This window comes from Ammospiza nelsoni, chromosome 21 (genome assembly GCF_027579445.1).
Source record: "Ammospiza nelsoni isolate bAmmNel1 chromosome 21, bAmmNel1.pri, whole genome shotgun sequence".
In the NCBI taxonomy this organism is placed as follows: Eukaryota; Metazoa; Chordata; class Aves; order Passeriformes; family Passerellidae; genus Ammospiza; species Ammospiza nelsoni.
The window spans coordinates 8,937,486-8,956,502 of NC_080653.1; the positions used below are offsets into that span (position 1 = coordinate 8,937,486).

General features: G+C 49.8%; 1 protein-coding gene across 2 annotated transcripts in view; it reads left to right on the forward strand.

Moving 5' to 3' along the window:
* The first annotated feature begins 5,586 nt into the window (after positions 1-5,586).
* RPH3AL (rabphilin 3A like (without C2 domains)) overlaps positions 5,587-19,017 on the forward strand; it is a 39,297-nt gene continuing 25,866 nt past the window's right edge. For both annotated transcript variants that reach the window (XM_059487160.1, XM_059487162.1), the window contains exons 1-4: positions 5,587-5,621; positions 13,553-13,653; positions 15,485-15,628; positions 17,848-17,977. In XM_059487160.1, the coding sequence (XP_059343143.1) occupies positions 13,577-13,653; positions 15,485-15,628; positions 17,848-17,977 (351 nt within the window). In that variant the 5' untranslated portion in view covers positions 5,587-5,621; positions 13,553-13,576. The remainder of the gene's footprint in view (positions 5,622-13,552; positions 13,654-15,484; positions 15,629-17,847; positions 17,978-19,017) is intronic.

Genomic DNA, 19,017 nt, shown 5'->3' on the forward strand with positions numbered 1-19,017 from the left:
CAATTCATACCTTTTCCTCCTATAAACACACAGCCTTTCCCTCTCTGCCTGGGGATCCTGCAGAACCCCATCCCAGCGGCGGCTTTGGCTCGGCTGAGCACTGAGACCTTCCCCTGCCCCAGCAGAACCCAAAATGCTGCCAGCTGGTGCTACAGCCTCGTTTATTTTTGCATCCTCCTCATTCCCCTCTGCAGAGCTTTGGGCTGAGTCAGGGTTCCTCCCAGGAGTTGGGATTTGAAGTGCTGGAGGGGAGTGGGCCCGCTGCTTTCTGCTTTTGTGGCGCTGTTCTGCTGTTGGAATGATAAATGCTGCTAGCAAAAAGGTAAGTGTTGCCTCTGAACTTTCCTGATTATTTCATTAAACCAAAATAAAATGAGGCAACGGCTTGCTGTGCCTTAATAAAACCCCAAATCTACGGGAAAAGTAGTAATGGGTCAAAAATCTTATTTTTAAGTAGGAAATAGATATTTTTCCAATTGGCCAGCATAGGGATTGTCACACCTGTAAAAATGTATTTATTGAAGCTGTTAATGCATTAATAGCACTTCTGCACTGGCATCAAGTTCACTGTGTTTGCCTGACTCAGTTTTAGCAGGAAATTGTTCTGAGTTGTTGGGGATTTTTTTTTAAGCTGCCATTTATTAATACAGTGAGCCATATGATTTAATTTTTTAATAGTACAATTTCTGGAAACTTTCAGGCACTTTTTTGTACTAAGATAGTGGAAATGAATGGAATTATTCCTTTACACAGAAAATTTTTGGGATTACCTTTCCTTTTCTGTAGTTTTACCAACCACTCACCCCCACTGTTAGATCAGTACTGTAACCCAGAGCAAGGGTGAATATTTAATTATCCCCTAAATATGAACAGCATCCCAAATCCCGGGCAGTTTATGGAATTCTAAACTCCCTGGCAGGTGCCTTCTGCCTCCTACTGCTTATTCGGTGTAGTTACATGTGCTCCATCTCTGGGATCAATTTGTAGCCAGAGAGGAAAATCTGTGTATAAACAGAGGGCAGGAGAATGTTTTAAATCACCACGGGTGATTCCCTGGGAAAAGCTGTTTTTTCTCACCTGCCCTGGTGCTGGCGGTGGTGGCACTGGTAGCACTCCTGCGTGGTGGCTTCTTCCTCCCCTGGTGGCTTCGTGCCCGCTGCTGGAGGGGGTCCCGGCTCCCTCCTCCTCCTCCTCCTCCTGCCCGCATCCCTCTGCTGCCCAGCAGCCCTGGAATGGCCTGCAGGGAGCAGGGGGAGGAAATTCAGCAGCCCCAGCGTGGCCTCCCTCCTGCCTGTGACCCCTCTGCAGCTTCCTCCCCTCTGAGCCTTCCCCCCCATCTCCCTTCAGCCCTTCCCCTCCTCTTCCTCACCGTGTCCCTGCCCCTCTCCTCCCTCCATGCCAGCGCCTTCCCTCGCTCCCGGCAGCTCTGCAGGGCAGGGTGACACAGGGACAAGCCTGGACTCGCCTTTTTGTCACCAGGAGCAACTCCCTGCCCTTGTCCCCTGTGTGAGCAGGTGCTGGGCTGTGCCTGTCCCTTGTCCCTCATCCTTGTCCCTTTTCCCTGTCCCAGCCCCGAGGTGCTGCAGGATTGGCAGGGGAAGCACCAAACCCCAAATCATCCCATCCCTTCACGCACCTCAGCCCTGTAAATCAGGGTGCTGAAGGAAACTCGTCTTTCCCTTCCTTCCTCTCCCCATTTCCCCTCCTTTTGCCCGATTTGCCTTTTCCTTTCCCTCCCTCTCCACCTTTACTCCCACCAGAGTAGTGCAAGCTCAGTTTCTGAGGCAGCAGCATCTCTCTGAGGTTTTTGGGGCTGGTGCAGCCCTGCCCTTGCTGCTGGGGGTTGGTGGGAAGAACTGTGAGACCCTGGCAGACTCCAGAGGTGAAAATCCTTCCTCCCAACTCCAGGAACAGCTGCTGAAGCCATGCTCCTCTTACAGGTCCTCTCCAGGTGGTTTAATCCTTTTTGGATGCTTTTTCCTCCTCCTCCCTTCTTCTTTTCTCCTGATGTGTTCAGATGTGACACTGGGACAGGATGTGGCATCAGGCTCCTGCTCCCACCAATGCTCTCATGCCCAAAGTTGTTGCTGGACAGCAGCCAGAAGGTCCCCAGAGCTGCCTGTGAGTAAAAGGGACAGTGACACAGGGCAGAAGAGAAGAAAATGGCAGCAGCAGTGATGGAGTATAAATAATTCATCCATACCAGTGTGGTATTTTTGGAAGGGGATTACTTGTTGCTAATGACAAGTGCTGGTTGTTGTTAATTTTATTATGATAAAACCTGACTCGCCAGCCAAAATTAGAGCCCAGTGGGAGCTGCTGGCCTGAGGTGCCTGTAAAGAAAATCATCTTCTGACAGCTTTTCCCTGGATGCCAGGACAGGTAGGAGCAGCTTTCTCCTGCTGACCTGCCCCTCCTGCTGTTGCAGGGCTGGCAGTTGGGGTGCCCCTAGCAGCAGATTGGGTTATCCTGGAAGGGCAAAATCCCCAGGCAAACCCTGCTGCCCTTTTTGACTTTGAACACAACTACACTGAGAAATTTCTCTAAATTTCTCAGTGTATTTCCAAATGTGCATCATTTTCCTGTGCCACAGAGGCACAGAATTTGTGTATGGATCGCCCAAGGAAGGCTTGTGAAATGATCTTGTGGGAGCTGCAGGCTCAATGTGGACAAGGAAAAGAGAATCAAACCAGAGCCTTGCCATGCAAGCAAAATGTGGATCAGATTGGGAATTTTTCTTTCAAACAGGTTAAAAAAGAAGCAGATTTTGCTGTGAAGCATCAGTATTCTTCCAGCATTTGCTTTGTCTTGTACACCCTTGAGCAGGTGTGCTCTGTAAACAAGACCTTTCTGGTTCAGATTAGGGACAGAACCGTTGACATTTTATTCAGGAGAGGTAATTAGAGGGACGAACACAAATTGAATCAGAGGATTGCAATCAGAGCAACAGCTTGGAGAAAAGCCCTGGACTTGTTGCTGTGAATTGTGAAGCAGCTGAGCTGAGCTGGGGCAGTCAGGCAGGAGGGGAAGCAGTGCCAGACAGCTCCTTGCTCCAGTTTTCCTGGGAAATTGCTGTTCAGAAATAAAGATCCAGCCAGTCTGACCTGCTGGTGTTCACCAGCCCAGCATCCAAACTGGGAGTGCTCCAGGATTCCCCCAGCTTGGACCATTCTAAAGCTGCTTTTAAACACCCATGGTTCCTCTGCAGGACCAAGTTTAACCTCTCCAAAAAGCTGCTGCTCCTTCTTTGCCATTCCTTGAGGAGCATCCCAGCCTGAAGTGACACAGGAGAAGAGAAGGGATCAGCTGAGGGCAGGCAGGGTGCCACTGCCAGCAGCACTGGGAGCCTGCAGGAGGAGGTTGTTATCCCTCATTGTCCTTGTCACGGGGATATTTAAAATCTCTGGCAGCTGTGATCTGGTGAATAATTCAGCAAAACCCATCATTGATAAAAGAGAGACTTTGAAGGGTTCTTTGGGTGGAACTGGAAGTGCCTGGCTTCTGAGAAACGAGTCTATTAAAAATTGACTCTGTGCTATCAAAGATAAAACCTTGTATTTAGCCTTTAAAATTTTTTAATGTAACATCATATTTATTCTCTGTGGCACCCAGCTGCCAAGGCCCAGCCTTGCACACTCTGGAGCAACTGTGGGGATCCTGACAAGAAAAACTCAACAGCAGGATGGATGCAGGCTCTGAGATGTGTGTCATTTCCCTGCCAGCACAGCTGGTTAAATAAGGTAATTTATCTTCTTCCTGAAGTTGGCTGAACTGTGTGTTTAATTTATTTATATTATTGACTGTGTGGAAGAACTACCCTGGTGCGAAATGTCATCGTCAAGTGTTTTCTTCCACGGAGCTGCAGGCTCTGCGCTCATGCAAAATGCTCCCTCTGATGTATTTTTCAACAGTTGCCTGAACCAAAAAGAAAAATATCTGCTTAGACTTGAGCTTGATTCAGGGGCAAGTGGGCTGAGGGTCCCTGAGCTGACCCTGGTGGATGTAGAGGTGAAAGGTTTTGCAGAAAGATTTGTCAAGAGCCAGCTCTGAAAGGGAAATAGAAACACAATTTATTTTCCCTTCTTTTCTCTTTTCCCTCCCTCATTCCCCCCCATCCCTTCCTGTCACATGGCAAATTTACTCACAGCATCAACTGGACATTTAGACAGTGAGGAGCCCAAATTCCTGTGTTCTGGTGCAAAGCAATAATTGTGTTCCTGTGATCTGCTGCTGACTCACCACAGGATCCCAGGCTGTCCCTCCACAAACCCAAATTTTGCTGCTATTACCAGCACATGTCTGTAACTGGGATTGCTCAGGAGGTTTGGGTCCTTCAGTTTTAAAAGGTCTGAGTCCCCTGTGCTTGTCTCAGGCCTGGCAGGTGCCTTGTTCTGTTCTAAAGATCCCTTTTTGTAGGGGTTGGGTTTTTGTTTCTTTCTTGCATGGATTTTGGGTTGGTTTGGTTTTGGTTTTTTTTTTTCTTCTTTTTCTGGTTGTTGGAGGGTTTGTTCTGTTTGTGTGGGTTTGTGGTTTGTTTGGTTGGGTAGATTTGTTTGTTTTGTTTCTGTTTTGGGAGGGGTTTTTGTTGTTATTGTTTGGGGAAACTTTTTGTTTGGTCTTTTTCAGGGTTTGTTTCGGTACCACCTTTCCTTGTTTATGGTTGGGTGCATTTTTCCCGTGGGCTCTTGCTCTGTTTTGGGATGCACATCTGGCAGTGCCCACAGCCCAGAAAAGGTTCTGGGACACATCTGGCTGTGCCCACATCCCCCTTAGCCTCACCTGGATCCCATCTGGCTGTGCCCACAGCCCTGTTCTGCTGCAGGTGAACAGGAGCAGTGTCTGGAGCCTCACACAGGTCCTGGGGCACATCTGGCTGTGCCCACATCCCTTCAGGCCCTCCCTATCCACATCTGGCTGTGCCCACATCCATCCAGATCCTCCCTATCCACATCTGGCTGTGCCCACATCCCTTCAGGCCCTCCCTATCCACACCTGGCTGCAGCCACATCCCCTCCAGACCCTCCCAGGTGACATCTGGCTGTGCCCACATCCCTCCAGCTTTTCCCAATGCACATCTGGTGGTGCCCACATCCCCTCCAGCCTTACCCAGGTCACATCTGGCTGTGCCCACATCCCTCCAGGCCCTCCCTCTCCACATCTGGCTGCAGCCGCATCCCTCCAGTTTTCCCCAATGCACTTCTGGCTGTGCCCACATCCCCTCCAGCCTCTCCCAGGTCACATCTGGCTGTGCCCACATCCTCTCCAGCCTCTCCCAGGACACATCTGGCTCTGCCCACATCCCTCCAGGTCCTCCCTCTCCACATCTCGCTGTACCCACATCCCTCCAGCCTTTCCCAGGTCACATCTGGCGGTGCCCACATCTCTCCAGCTTTTCCCAACGCACATCTGTCTGTGCCCACACCCCCTCCAGCCTCTCCCAGCCCATGTGGCGGTGCCGGGGCCGCTCGGGGCCGCTCGGTGGCCGCTCCGGACACCAGCAGGGGACGCGCCGAGGGCGGGCGGGGGCGGGCGCAGGTGCGGCTCCGTTGGCGGCTCCGTTTCCGCCTCGTCCCGCCGGGGCAGCGGCTCCGGGAGCGGCCGCCGGTGAGGCCGGAGCGCAGGTGGGTGCGGGGGGAGCGGCTCAGCCCGGCTTCACTCGGCTCAGCCCAACTCGGCTCGGTTTGGGCGGAGTTTGAGCCGGGATCCAGCGCCCGGCAGCGGGAGGAAAAGCGGCGTGCACGGGTTTGTGGGTTTGGGAATGGGAACAGCTTGGAGGGGCTCAGAGCCGGGGGAGATGTCCCTGAAAGGCTCCGGGAGCAGCTGGGACATGGCCGGGATGTGTCCTGTGAGCCTGACCTGGGGCTGGGCTGGGCGAGCTCCGCAGGTGCCTTCCCACCCGCGGCCCTCCTGGGAATTCGGGTGGGATTCGGGTTCCTGAAGGGAATTAACTGTGAGTGGCAAAGATGTGCAGGGAAACGAGTAAAAAGTGAAAGCGATGTGTGGAAAAGTCACCAGCACGTCCTGCTCTGGGGAGGTGGGAGAAGCCACCTGTGGGAGGGTGCATTGTCCTGGGTTTTAGGTGATATCACACCAATAGTGCGATAGAGAAGAAGGTGAGTTGAGTGAGTAGAAGTCTATATTTAGCTGATGGGAATTTTGAAGTTTTTTCCTTCTCAGAAGAAGTTAGGCTTTCTGTTTTGAGTAAATGTAGGTTGTTATGGCGATTGAGCTGATTAGGAAGGAGGTTCTGGCTGTGCTTGTGATGGTGGTAGGGGTGTTCTTGAGATTGTTACAACTGGGAATAGGATAGGGGTGGAGAGGGTTATTAAGGCTGGATGTGCAGGTGACAGCGACATGCTGTGCCCACCCCCAGGGTTTTTGGGGTGCTGTAGGTTGGCTCAGGTGCTCTCTAGCGCCTGGTCAAAGTCCACAGCTTTCCTTCTGCTCATAGCAACGATGTCAGGGTGATAAAAACCTCTCCGTGGCCGTGCTTGTGGTGCTGTTTAAGGGTGCCTAAAACCAGTTTTATACCTTAAGGATGCCGAGAAAAGCTGTCCCATCCCCCAGATGTGCTGGCAGGCTCAGAGGACAGGGAGTTTTTGGGAGGGCCTGGCTGCTCAGCAGAGTTTCTCCATGGCCAGGAGCTGTTCTTTTCCTGGTTCACTGGAGTTTACTGTGGAACAGCCTGGCATGAATGAGGCTCCTCTTCTGCACGGGATTCCTGGACAAAGCTGGGCTGTGCTCAGCGCTTCCCTCTGTCCCATTCTTTCTAAGAAACCTGTTGCTTCTGGGAGGTGCCACACTGCCAGCCTCCAGCCTGAGCTTTTTAGCATATCAGAATAGTGAAATGAGTTTCTCTAATTGGCCATTTAGATGCTAATTTGCTTCTCCCATGCCAGATCAACCTGCCCCGAACTCGAGTCAGAAAGAGCCTGCTGTCTTCATGAATTATTCACTTTGCATAAGGCACCTGCCTGGCTGGGGATCAGGAGGAAATGGGTCCAAAGTCTGATAAATAAAGATACACCTTGGCAGGTGCAACAGTGCTGGCTTTCCTCCCCGGCATCAGGGGGTGCTGGGGCACCTGGAGGCTGCTTTGCTTTGGCAAAACCTGTTTGGTGGTTTTTTTTTTGGTTTTTGTTTTGGTGGGGTTTGGGTTTTTTTTTTGTTTTTGTTTTTTTGCAGCTCACTATGTCTCAGGAAGCCACACTGACAAGTGCCTCTCGTTAATAGAGAATTGTTGCTGCTGGATGTCAGCTTTCCTGTCGAGCTGATTTTATCTTCCCACTCACAGGACTGGCATGGACCTCCAGGGCATTGTATTTTAAAAACTCTTTATAAGCTGCATCTTAAAAAAGCAGTTGGGCTTCTTGCTGCTGCTGCTGGGATTGGGAACAGCTGTGGTGGAGAGGAAACTTCTTGGTTTTCCCCCCCAAACCTCATCCTCACCCACTTCTTTACCAGCTTGGCCTTTCACCATGAGGACACCTCCCAGCTGGTGTTTGATTTGGGCTGGGCCTGCCAGAATGAGGATCTGAATGAGGTTGTCCCCATTTTGCTGGCACTGATGCTGCTTAGATGGAGCTTTCATGGGGAAAAGTCTGATTGGGCCCTTAAGTTGTTCTCTCCAAGCTTGGCAAAGCTTTGTGGTGTTTATTTGGGCAGTGTTTTGGCTCAAGCTGCAAGTCAGGTCTGATCCCATTAAATCCCTGTGCCAGCTCTGATCCCATTGCATTCCCTGTGTCAGCTCTGATCCGTGGATCCCCGTGCCAGCTCTGATCCCATTGCATTCTCTGTGTCAGCTCTGATCCATGGATCCCTGTGTCAGCTCTGATCCCATTCCATTCCCTGTGCCAGCTCTGATCCCGTTGCATTCCCTGTGCCAGCTCTGATCCTGTTGGATCCCTGTGTCAGCTCTGATCCCGTTGCATTCCCTGTGCCAGCTCTGATCCCATTGCATTCCCTGTGCCAGCTCTGATCCCTGCATTCCCTGTGCCAGCTCTGATCCCATTGCATTCCCTGTGCCAGCTCTGATCCCATTGCATTCCCTGTGCCAGCTCTGATCCCGTTGCATTCCCTGTGCCAGCTCTGATCCCTGCATTCCCTGTGTCAGCTCTGATCCCGTTGCATTCCCTGTGTCTCCTGTCTCTCCATCTGCTGTTGGGGGTTTTTAAGGAATGCCAAAACGCTGCTCCTCAGCCATGCCCAGGTGTGTCTCTGCCTCAGAGAGCTGCTGGGGATCTCCTGGCTCTGTTTAACCCTTATAAAATCATTTCCCAGCATTTTATTGGTGCCCACAGCAGGCTCCTGATGAACTGCTGGATGTGGGTGTGAATGAGCAGCTCAGAGTGGCTCACGTGTGAGAAAAACTTCTCCAAACCCTGATTCAGCCTTGCTCTGGCTCCCAAGCCAACTTTGCATTTCCTACAGCCTTGAGGGTTCTTCTAGCTCCTCAAACCAGCTCTGAAATTCAGCTGGGGGCCTTTAAAGCACAGGGCAAGAGTGGTGGCTGCAGCAATAACCTTCCTGCTGGTGGGCTGGGTTAACCTTATCAATCCCTGCCCCTCATTTGTGTCATGGCAACACCAGCAAACACTCCTGGGTTGCCAGGGTTTCCCTGGGATAATGGGGTCTGGCTGCAGAGCAGGAGGTGATTTCACTGGGAAAAATGTGCGTTATGTGATTGGCTTTTTGCAAATATTAACATGGATATTATATGAGTTGCGTTAGAAAGTTATGCTGTGTTAATCCTTTCCAGTAGTGTGTTAAATATAGTTTTAGGTTATAACAAAATGTTAAAATAGAAGCTGTGTGATGTAAGATACTTTTCTAACCAGCTCAAGGAATGGATAAGATAATAAAGAAATTCTTCAAACAGACATAACAGCAAGAAGACACTAAAATCCCAAAGAGAAAAATTATTACCTCCTTATTGAGAAGAACCAAACTCCTACCTCCTTTCAGACTCCAGAGCCAAATCATAATTTACAAGATGAAGGGGGAAGAGTTGACAATAAACAAAATATCCCTAGTTTAAAAGAATGTTTATATCGTGTATGAAATATATGAATATACAACAAACCATTACTTAAAAAGTTAATTCTTTGTTAGCAGACATGCTTTTTTGAAGAAAGCATCCAAACATTCATAATTCTTTACTTTTTTTATTGTCCTTTATTGTCCTAACTCTGATTGTCCAAATTCTTATTGCTGTAATTTTATTACTATTTTTATACTATAGTATAAAAGCATATACTATAGTATATACATATAGTATATACATATACTATAAAAATATAGTAATATATAAAAATATACTATAAAATACTATAATATACTATAATATACATAAAAATATAGTAAAATATAGTATATACATATATTATAAAATATAGTAATATATTAAAATATACTCTAAATATACTATTATATACTACAAAAATACATAAAAATACAGTAAAATATAGTATAGTATATAGTATATATACATGTCCTATATGTATATACTTTTAAAATTTTAACACAAGTAATTAGCATTTTTCACACCACTGATTTCTTGGAGGGAAAACCTGGGAATCCTGGGAGAGGTGATGCCCTGGGAGCAGGTGAGATAATTACACAGCTTGGGAATTGGGAGCTTGTCTCCAGCCAAATGCCTCATTTTGATTTTTGTAAAATGAAATATTTAAAAAAAAAAGTAGTCTAATTAATTTGCTATGAAAACAAATTAATCTAGACATGAGCTGCCCAGCTGAAATAGGCAGGCAAATGGAAGCGGGCTGGAGGCCTCCTCGTGGGTCTGTGTAGGATTTTTTTGTCTTTGTAGGGTTCTGAGGAGTTGGTGCTTCGTGGGCCCAGCTGCAGGAGGGCTGGGGCAGGCTGTGCTGTCACTGCATGAGGAGGTTTTTGTGCCATGTCGGTAAAACCCTTCAGTTTTAACTTTGGTGAAGTCAAAATGTCTGAGGTGGAGGAGATGGGAAGGGTTTTGATGCCTGAAAATCAAGCTGGTAAATTTGGGACAGGGAAATGCTGAGGGTGTTAAACAGAGCTGCAGGCTGGGTCAGGCAGGGCATAATCCAGGGATGCCTGCAGGCTGGGAGGGTGTTTTGGGGAAGAATTGCTGTGTTGTGCTGTTACATTCTGTTATATTCCTGTTATATTCTTCCTTAAGCACCTGCTCTGGCAGCTGGTGAGGTGGCAGGTATGACCTGCTGTGTCCGTGCCGTTATTGAGGTAAAATTCATCATGCTCATGTTGATGTTCTGCTGAGAAAACCTGGATTCTTTCTCAGGAATTCTTTGAAGAGCGTCATGTCCAAGGGCTGTGTCTGCCTGCCTCTGCTTCGCTCACTGGAAGGTTTCTCCCTCCCTGATTGAAATCATATTCTGGTTTCTGGTTGCCAGAGTACAACTCTTATCATGGAGACAGCAGAGGCAGAGCCTCAGCAGAGCTACAGGCAGGGATGTGCTCAGCTCTGCATCCTCCTGGATGCCCCTGGCCCCACAGGAAAGGGCAGCCCTGCAGGGCACTGCTGTGCCAAGGGCAGCCAGGTGGACCCAGATTTAATGAGGTTTTGTCTCACATGACTTCCTCCATCACAGGAAAGGAATGAGCAGGTGGAATGGCTTTAAAGCAGGTCACAGAACATTGATAAGAGCTCCCTCTTTTAAATCTGAATTTAGGTAAAAAGCAAAGGATGGAGTGGGAGGTTTTTCTGCACCACAAAGGGCTCGTGCTTTGCTGTCACCCTGTGTGCAGGGCCAGGAGCTGTGGGTTTCTCTTGCTCTCTCACCAGTAGAGAAGAGGAGAACAGGGAGGGGATGGCTTGGAGTATTTTTGAGAGAAAATGCAAGACTGCAGGAGGGGAATATTTCACCACAGCCCATGGAAACGACTCCCCAGGCTGGCGTGGTTTTGCTATCTGGGTGTTTCTGATTTCCCTGCACTTCTCGTCCTGTACTGAGATAAGAGAGAAGATGCTCCACGCCTTCCACTCCTCTGGCATCATTCCCACACCCTGAGAGACAATCCTTTCCCTCCAGCCCTGCTTTTCCCCCTGCAGTCCCATTCCTGTTTCCTTCCTCGAGCTGTGTCCCCACCAGGCTTTTTCCAGAGGCAAAAGTGGAAAACCAGCAATTCCCATCAGAGGAGATGGCACGTCCTGTAAATATTTCAGGGAATAATCTCTCTGAAGACTCTTTTGGGGATCTGGTGGCTCTTTAGGCTGTGTTTTGTTTGCCTTTTCTCTTTGCAGATGCTGCTCAGAGAAGGGGGAGGACAGGGAGCTTGTGCTGAGTAACAAGAGGCACAGGACCATGACATTGCTTGTTTTTGTTCAGTCAGGCTGAGCAAAGCTCACTGTGCTCTGAGGCTGGAGAATGCCTTTAAGCCTCTCCTGAGAGAAATGCTCAGCTCATGTGCTCTGTTCTGACTCGCCTCCAGCTCTGGTGGAGCAGATAAAGCTCAGCTGAGGAGGGGCAGATGCTTCCAGCACAGCTTCCCACCCTGAGAGCTGCTGGCAAAGCCAACTCCTCTGCCCTGGCTCTGCTCTGGGGCTCATCTCCAGCTCCAGATTTTATTCCAAAGACCCCCACAGGCACCCCCACACCCTGCATGGACACAGAGTGTGGGCTGTGCTGTTCTTCAGGTGTTCACGAGTGGGAGGGAGGAATTCATGGTGCAGCTGAGGAATAATTTAATATATGCATTTGTGTGGGGGGCTACATATGCATATAATCCTGTAACCACACATCACAGGCTTGGGAAATCTCTGGAAAAATCCCAGGTCAGCCATTCTGTGTGCAATTGTAGCTTTTCTCTGCTTGTAACTCAGGCCTGAGGGTGGGAGCCTCTGTGTTCTGGTGCTGTTCATGCCTGATTGCTCCCCTGGGTGTGAGCACTGTGGGATGGCAGTGGGGAAGGTGTTCTTGGTGTTCTCTGCTGGCTGGAGATTGTCAGGAAGATTAAAAGAGCAGGAGGTGTTCTGGGGCTGGATGGAAATGCAAACCCAGCGTGTGGCACTGAGCAGGGTGGGGAGAGCAGTGCCAGGGTTCAAGGGTTTCTTCTCTTTCAAAAGCCATCACTTTGACTCATTTAAAAAATCCTGTGTGACATTTCTGTCTGTCCTTCCTGCCTCAGCCCTGCTTCCTGCAGCTTTCCCATCTCCCCCATGCCTCAGACTCTGCTGAGCCTCCACCTTTCTTTACACACATTTCCCCTTGCATGGAAAGAAATCTCTGTGGAATTTCCCCTCTTCCCTCCTGCCTGTTGCAAACACTGGATTTTCAGTCTCTCCCCATAAACTGGGATAGCCAGAGAGAGGAGGGAACTGCTCCATTTTGGCTCTGGGGGCTGAGGTGGGGTTAGGCAGGAGGGAGCTGGCAGTTCCCTGTTGTTTCTGTGATGTGTGAGCTCAGCACAGCAGGGAGGGTTTGATGTGCACAAGCTCTGTGTGAGGGGGCCAAGGCCACCAGGCACAGCACCCAGAGCTCAGTGTGGCAGCAGCAGATAGCAGGGGTGGCTGCAGCACTGCTGGGGAGAATGAGGCTGGAAAAAGCAGAGTTTGCATGGGAACTCCAGCTCGGCTGGCAGGTGATACACCTGGCCTGCCATTGGGTCTGATTCCTGCTTGCCAACCAGCATTAAACACCTTATCTCTGCCCAGCAGGTGTGGTTTCAAAGCTGGCAAGTGTCTGTGCTGGGGACAAGCATTAATACCTGGGAATTTATGCATTAGGGCTTGTGAGACACCCGCTCTGCTGGAGAGCAAATCCAGCTGGTTAAAAGCTCAGTACATCAAGCCTAGTTCAGCATCCATTGAAATCCTTTGGCTGTGCCTGTCCCTTGGTGCTTTCCATTCATCTGAGCTGCTGGTAGGACTCAGAACTGCTCAGCTGCAGAGTCTCCTTGGGGGATGTTGCTCCCATGAGCATCTGGAAGTTGATTTTTGCTGCTGATCAGTTCTTGCTGCCTTTCCTGATCAGTTCAGAGGAATTTTCACTGAGCACTGGTGTGACCATGCAGGAGATCTGCTGCAAGAGGTGCTGTCTTGAGCATCAGAGGATGCAAACAAGCTGCTATTGCAGGCTGGAGTTATAAATATCAGGCTATTATGGAGGCAGTTTTAATGAAGGAAATGACTTGCCACTATTCATGCTGATTGTTGCGTGGGTTTTTGTTTGTTACCCCATTAAGAGGTTAAAAAAAAGGCAACTGTAGCTTCTTTGTGTCCTTTGGAGTGGCTTTCTCTGTCAGAACTGCAGTGCTGGGGATCTGGAGGTGGGGAGGCAGGGATTATTTTTACAGACAATGCTTTTCTTTAGTTTGAAATGAAAAATCAGGACTGACAAAGAGTGTCTGGTTTTTTTTTTTTTTTTTTCTCAGTGTATACCATAAAATCTAAACATCCAGCCTTGCCTTCAAGGTATCTGAAAGTATTTATTAGCTTCTATTTTATGAGACTGATGGGATGTTTTTATCACTGTCTGTGGGTGAGTCTGGCTGCTCCCAGTGTGTGTGGTGCTGGCAGATCAGCTCTGTTTGCTTCTTCCAGGTGTGACTCCTGCCAGCTGGGGCCATGGCTGACATGATTTTTGGCAGTGGTTCAGGCCCCTGGGTTTGCCCCAACGACCGGCAGCTGGCCCTGAGAGCCAAGTGAGTCTTTTCCCTTTCCCTTTTCCCTCTTCCCTTTCCCCTTTTCCCTTTCCCTTTTCCCCTTCCACCCTCAGCTCTGCCCTCACAGCTTTCCTGCTGTCTCTAAACTCTTGGTCTCATCCCGCACCCCTGCAGTCCATCCCACAGCCCTTCCCTGGGTGAAAGGAAGGGTTGGAGCCCCCTAAATATAATTGATGGCATCCCCCAGCTGCCAGCACCCTTTTGTTTTAGGAACTTGTCATTAGTTCTCATTTTCCCCCAAAGTTAAAATTACTGCACAACCTAAGGAATGAAAGGATGGGGATGAGTCAGGCTCTAGAAGTTCATTTTTCTTGGGTGTTTTCATTCCCTGGCAGCTGGGACTGTGCCACCTCTGCTTTTTCCTGAACCCCTGGGCTCAGCTGCTGCTGCAGAGTGTGAGAAAATAGGGGGACACCCCATGGTTTGAGGGGGCTGCCTGGCTGAGCGCCCCACTGCCTCCTCCCCAGCCTGCAGAAACCTTCAGCAAGGCAGTGGTGCCCAGCAGTGCATCCTCCTTGCAGCCATAAGTGTATCCAGTGACCTCCAAACCCCTCCTGGATGGTAATTAATTAATTGAGCTGTGAAAGCTCCTGCCTGTTGCCAAGTGAGCCAAGGAGAGGCATCAGCTGCTGCATGGGAGGCACGGGGGTTTGCTGGAGTCCTCGTGTGAACCTGGGCCAGACCAAGGGAGGATGGTGCCAAATTTGTGTTTCTAGGCATGCCCAGAGGTTTGTGTGCTTGAACTGGGGGCACGAGGGATGTGGGAGCCCCTGTGTCTGGCAGTTTGCTCTTGGCATTTGCCTGCCTGGCACCAGCATCCATCCCTGTGAGGGGATCCCCAGGACAGGCAGCCCCAGGGTGCTGCTGCTGCTGCTGCTTTATGGACAGACAGGATCAGGGGCTTGGAAAAACACAAACAGGAGCAGAAAGGGAGGACAGAGAGCAGGGAGAGGCAGCGCAGCACTCATTGCTGCTGTGGAAGTGAGCTCAGTGAGAGGAGCTTCGGGATTTAGGCAGGGAACAGACATCCCTGATGGGAGGCTGCTGTGGGTCTGCGTGCCTGGGCTGTGGGGCAGGAAAGATGAAACAGCAAAGCTTTAGAAATATGATTGCCTGGCAAAAGATTTTGAGAATATAGAAACTGATGGAAATATAGAAATGAGATTTTGAGAATATAGAAACAAGATGGAAATATAGAAACAAGATTTTGAGACTATAGAAACAAGATGGAAATGAAAGCAAGCTTTGAGATACCTCAGTTACTGAGCAACTGGAAAAAACAATGGTGTGGCCAGTTGAAGGTAATCCCCTTTTGCAGAGACAACGCCCTCTGCTTGCAGACAGCTCCAAGGGGCAGAGCAGACCCCACTGGCTTGGCAGAAGGGGTCCAAAGAGTAGGTTTTAGGATTTAAAATGTAACACAGTATGGTAATGTAGTGATTCTTATAGGCTGTATGTAAATGCTATAGGATTTGTATCTTCTATTAGATTGGCTAGTGAGAATTAGAATATTCAGCAATATTCTTCTTCAGAAGATTTATGGTATTGGAACAGAAACCTTGCTCTCTCATTTTCTCTTTACCACACCCTTGCCTTCTCTCTCTTTACTTCTCTCTCCCTCTTTGGGGCCTGCTCGGAGCTGGCAGCTCCCAGCAGTGCCCTGCACTTGGCCCTTTGCAATAAACCCCAATTTCCACGACCTGCCTCCAGATTTCTCTGCTCTCCATCCATCCCAACCATCCTCCAGGGCAGGGCTGGGGCTTTGTGCTTCCCTCCCCAGCTGAGTGCTGCCCTCCACACCCTCCCACAGGCTCCAGACGGGCTGGTCAGTGCACACATTCCAGACTGAGAAGCAGAGGAAGATGCAGGCTCTGAGCCCCCAGGAGCTTGAGCTCATCCTGGGAGTGATCCGCAAGGCAGAGCAGCTGGACGTGGCGGAGCAGCAGCGCGTTGGGTACGGCCACGTTCCTGTCCCTTCCCTCCCTTCCCTCCCCAGAAAAGGCCAGCACAGGCAGGAGTGCCTCTCCCAGCTGCCTGAGCTCAGCCTCCATCCCTCACAGCATCCCTTAGGTCAGTGATTTTCCCCTCCTGCGATGGTGTTCACAGGGGTTCTTGGATTGGGAAAGAGAGGAAAATCTGACTCCATGTTTCAGAAGGCTTGATTTATTATTTTATGATATGTATTACATTAAAACTATACTAAAAGAACAGAAGAAAAGGTTTCGTCAGAATGCTTAGCTAAGAATAGAAAAGAAAAGAATGATAACAAAGCTTCTGTCTCGAACAGAGGGTCCGAGCCAACTGACTGTGATTGCCCATTAATTAAAAACCAACATGAGCCAATCCAAGATGCACCTGTTGCATTTCACAGCAGCAGATAACCATTGTTTACATTTTGTTCCTGAGGCCTCTCAGCTTCTCAGGAGGAAAAATCCTAAGGAAAGGACTTTTCATGAAAAGATGTCTGTGACACCCTCCCAAGCTGCTTGTTTGGAGGTGATGACCGCTGGGGAGGGTGTCCTGTTTTCCTTCTCACTGAAGTCTTTTCATGCTTTCTTTGAGCCTTGGGGGCTGCTGAGGGTGCAGCCCTGACACATGGGAAATGCAGGTGGTGCTGGGTGAGGCAGGGGCTCAGGGAGAGGCTGGGCAGTGCCCAGGGCATGGATGGCTCAGGATCACTGCTGGCAGTGCAATCAGGTTTTCCCTTGTCCGTGCCAGGCCCCTGGGATTTTGCCTGGAGCAGAGAATGAGTTTATGTTCTAGTTGGCTGAGCCCTCAGGATGGGGTTTGCTAGCTTGAATTATTTAATTTACAGGCATCCTTTTGCTGCTGCAGGTTCCCATTTGCTCTCAGTCCCGCTGGAGGCCTGGCCTGAGCTCTGTGTGTGATCATCCTGCCTTCAGAGGCAGGGAGCTGGGCAGCCCTGCAGCATTTCCCAGCAGTGTTTGTGTTCATGAGACACAATCCCAGGGACCCCCAGCCCCTGTCCAGCAGGCCCTGCTTCCCTGTGCTCATTAGTGAGGGCTAATGAGGAGTGGCAGTGATGTTTTTGTGATAAATGGGAGCCCCCAGCAGCAGCCAGTGACCCTGAGGGCCTGCCTGCTCCTGTGTGCTTGCTGCTGGAGCTGCAGCAAGTGCTCCCCTCGCAGTTCCTGCAGTCAGGCATCCTCTGAAATGCCTTTTGTTCACTCCCAGGAGCTCTTTTGTGCCAGAGTCCAAGTCGAGGATCATAAATCCACTAATGATGGCACTCTCTGGCTGTGCAGCCTGAGCTCCCCACCACGGCAGCACCTCTTTCAAACAGCCCTCGCCTCGCTCTCCTGGTGGATGGGACATTAGCACTAATGAGAGTGGGATTCATGGATGGCAGGATCAGTCCCTCCTGCTGCTGGTGCTGATGAATGGCCTGGCTGCGTCCTCATTGCCTGTCCCGCCTCCCTGCCCTCTCCCAGCCCTGCTGCTGCAGACATTGAGCATGCATATGTGCTTCTTGTCTTCCAAATGCGCTCTGGGAGGGAGCAGGGAGCAGTCACTGCCATTCCTGTGCCACAGCCAGGCTCATTTTGGTCTGATGGCTTCAGTCTGGCTCATTTTGGCCTTCAGCCTGGCCTTCCTGCTCCTAACGGGATGTCAGTGCCTGCCCTGCTGCTTTCAGAGATGGGAAATGGAGAGGGCTTGGCAGGTTTAGCTCCTTTGCCCCTTTCCCAATGCTTTTTGACTTGCCCTGGCGTGAGGGCAAGACAATGTACAAAACTTAAACATTCACAGAAATAGATATGTGCTATTTTGATGTCCCCACTTAAGTATATTGTGTAAAGATCTTCTCCAGCTACATTGAAATATAAGATTTCAAGACCCATATACAAGCCTTGGGTGCTGTAGAATACTATAGATCATATTGGCTCCCCTTGGGAAGGCACGCAAAAAAATTTCATTCAGGTAGCAATATTTTTACTGCTGTTTTGTAGATTAGAAGTGTTCCTGTATTGTTTCAACTAATTCAATTCATTCAAATTTAGATTTTCTCACAAGAAATAATAACTTGAAACCATGGCGAACTTTTCTGAAACGTTCCTTTTAGCATGCCAAATGTAAATAATAAAGGAAATAAATGGGTATGGGCTGGGAGCTTTCCCTGCAGTGCTGTGACTGTGCTGTGCCTCCTGCCCGCAGGCGCCTGGTGGAGAGGCTGGAGAACATGAGGAGGAACGCCATGGGGAACGGCCTCTCGCAGTGCCTGCTCTGTGGGGAGATGCTGGGGCTGCTGGGCAGCTCCTCTGTCTTCTGCCAGGACTGCAAAAAGGTGGGTTTGCTCACACGAGCCTGTCCCTGGCAGCAGAACTCTCCAGGAAACACCAGCAGGCCCTTGGAGAGCTCTGCAGGGTGATTTTATTGTCACGGGTGCTGTCAGACCATCGAGTTTGCTGTGGCAGCCTGGTGATAACAAGAGATTCCTCAGGATCTGGTGATAGCAAGAGGTTCCTCAGGATCCTGGTGATAGCAAGAGATTCTTCAAGATCCTGGTGATAATAAGAGATTCAGGATCCTGTTGATAACAAGGGATTCCTCAGGATCTTGGTGATAACAAAAGATTCCTCAGGATCCTGGTGCTAACAAGAGATTCAGGATCCTGTTGATAGCAAGAGATTCCTCAGCATTCTGGTGATAATAAAAGATTCCTCAGCATTCTGGTGATAATAAGAGATCCTGGTGACAATAAGAGGTTCCTCAGGATCCCGGTGATAATAAGAGGTTTCTCAGGATCCTGGTGATAACAAGAGATTCAGGATCCTAGTGATAGCAAGGGATTCCTCAGGATCCCAAAAAGTGCCTGAGCTGCCCTCAGAGCTCGGATGGGCTGTGCCAGCCCCCTCTGCAATTCCCCAGCTGGGATTTTTGGGGTTTGCCACATGGGACAAGGGGCAGGAATGTGCAGCCACCAGAGACAGCTCACAACAGAGTCTGTGAGCTTTGCTCGTCCTCACTGCAAGGTCTCACTTCCAGGAGGACCCAAATCCATCCTCAAGCTCCAAACCAGTGCAAGTTTTCCATCCCTGAGCCTCAGGGAGTGCCTGTGTTGTGTGAGTTGCTGCTCTCCAGCACCCCAGGGTTGGTTCCTGCTGCTCTGGGCTCCACAGCTGAGGGGTTCATCTGTATTTCTGTGGAGATTATGATCTCCAAGGCAACCTGCCTCTGCTGGGAGGCTGCTTTTCCTGCCCTTGAAGCCCACCTTCCCTGGGGAATCACCTCTGGGGGGTTCCTTCGTGTCTGCTGTGGCAAGGTGAGGGCACCTGCTGGGTGCTGCAGTGGTTCTGCTGAGTTAAACCTGCTGCTTTCACTTTT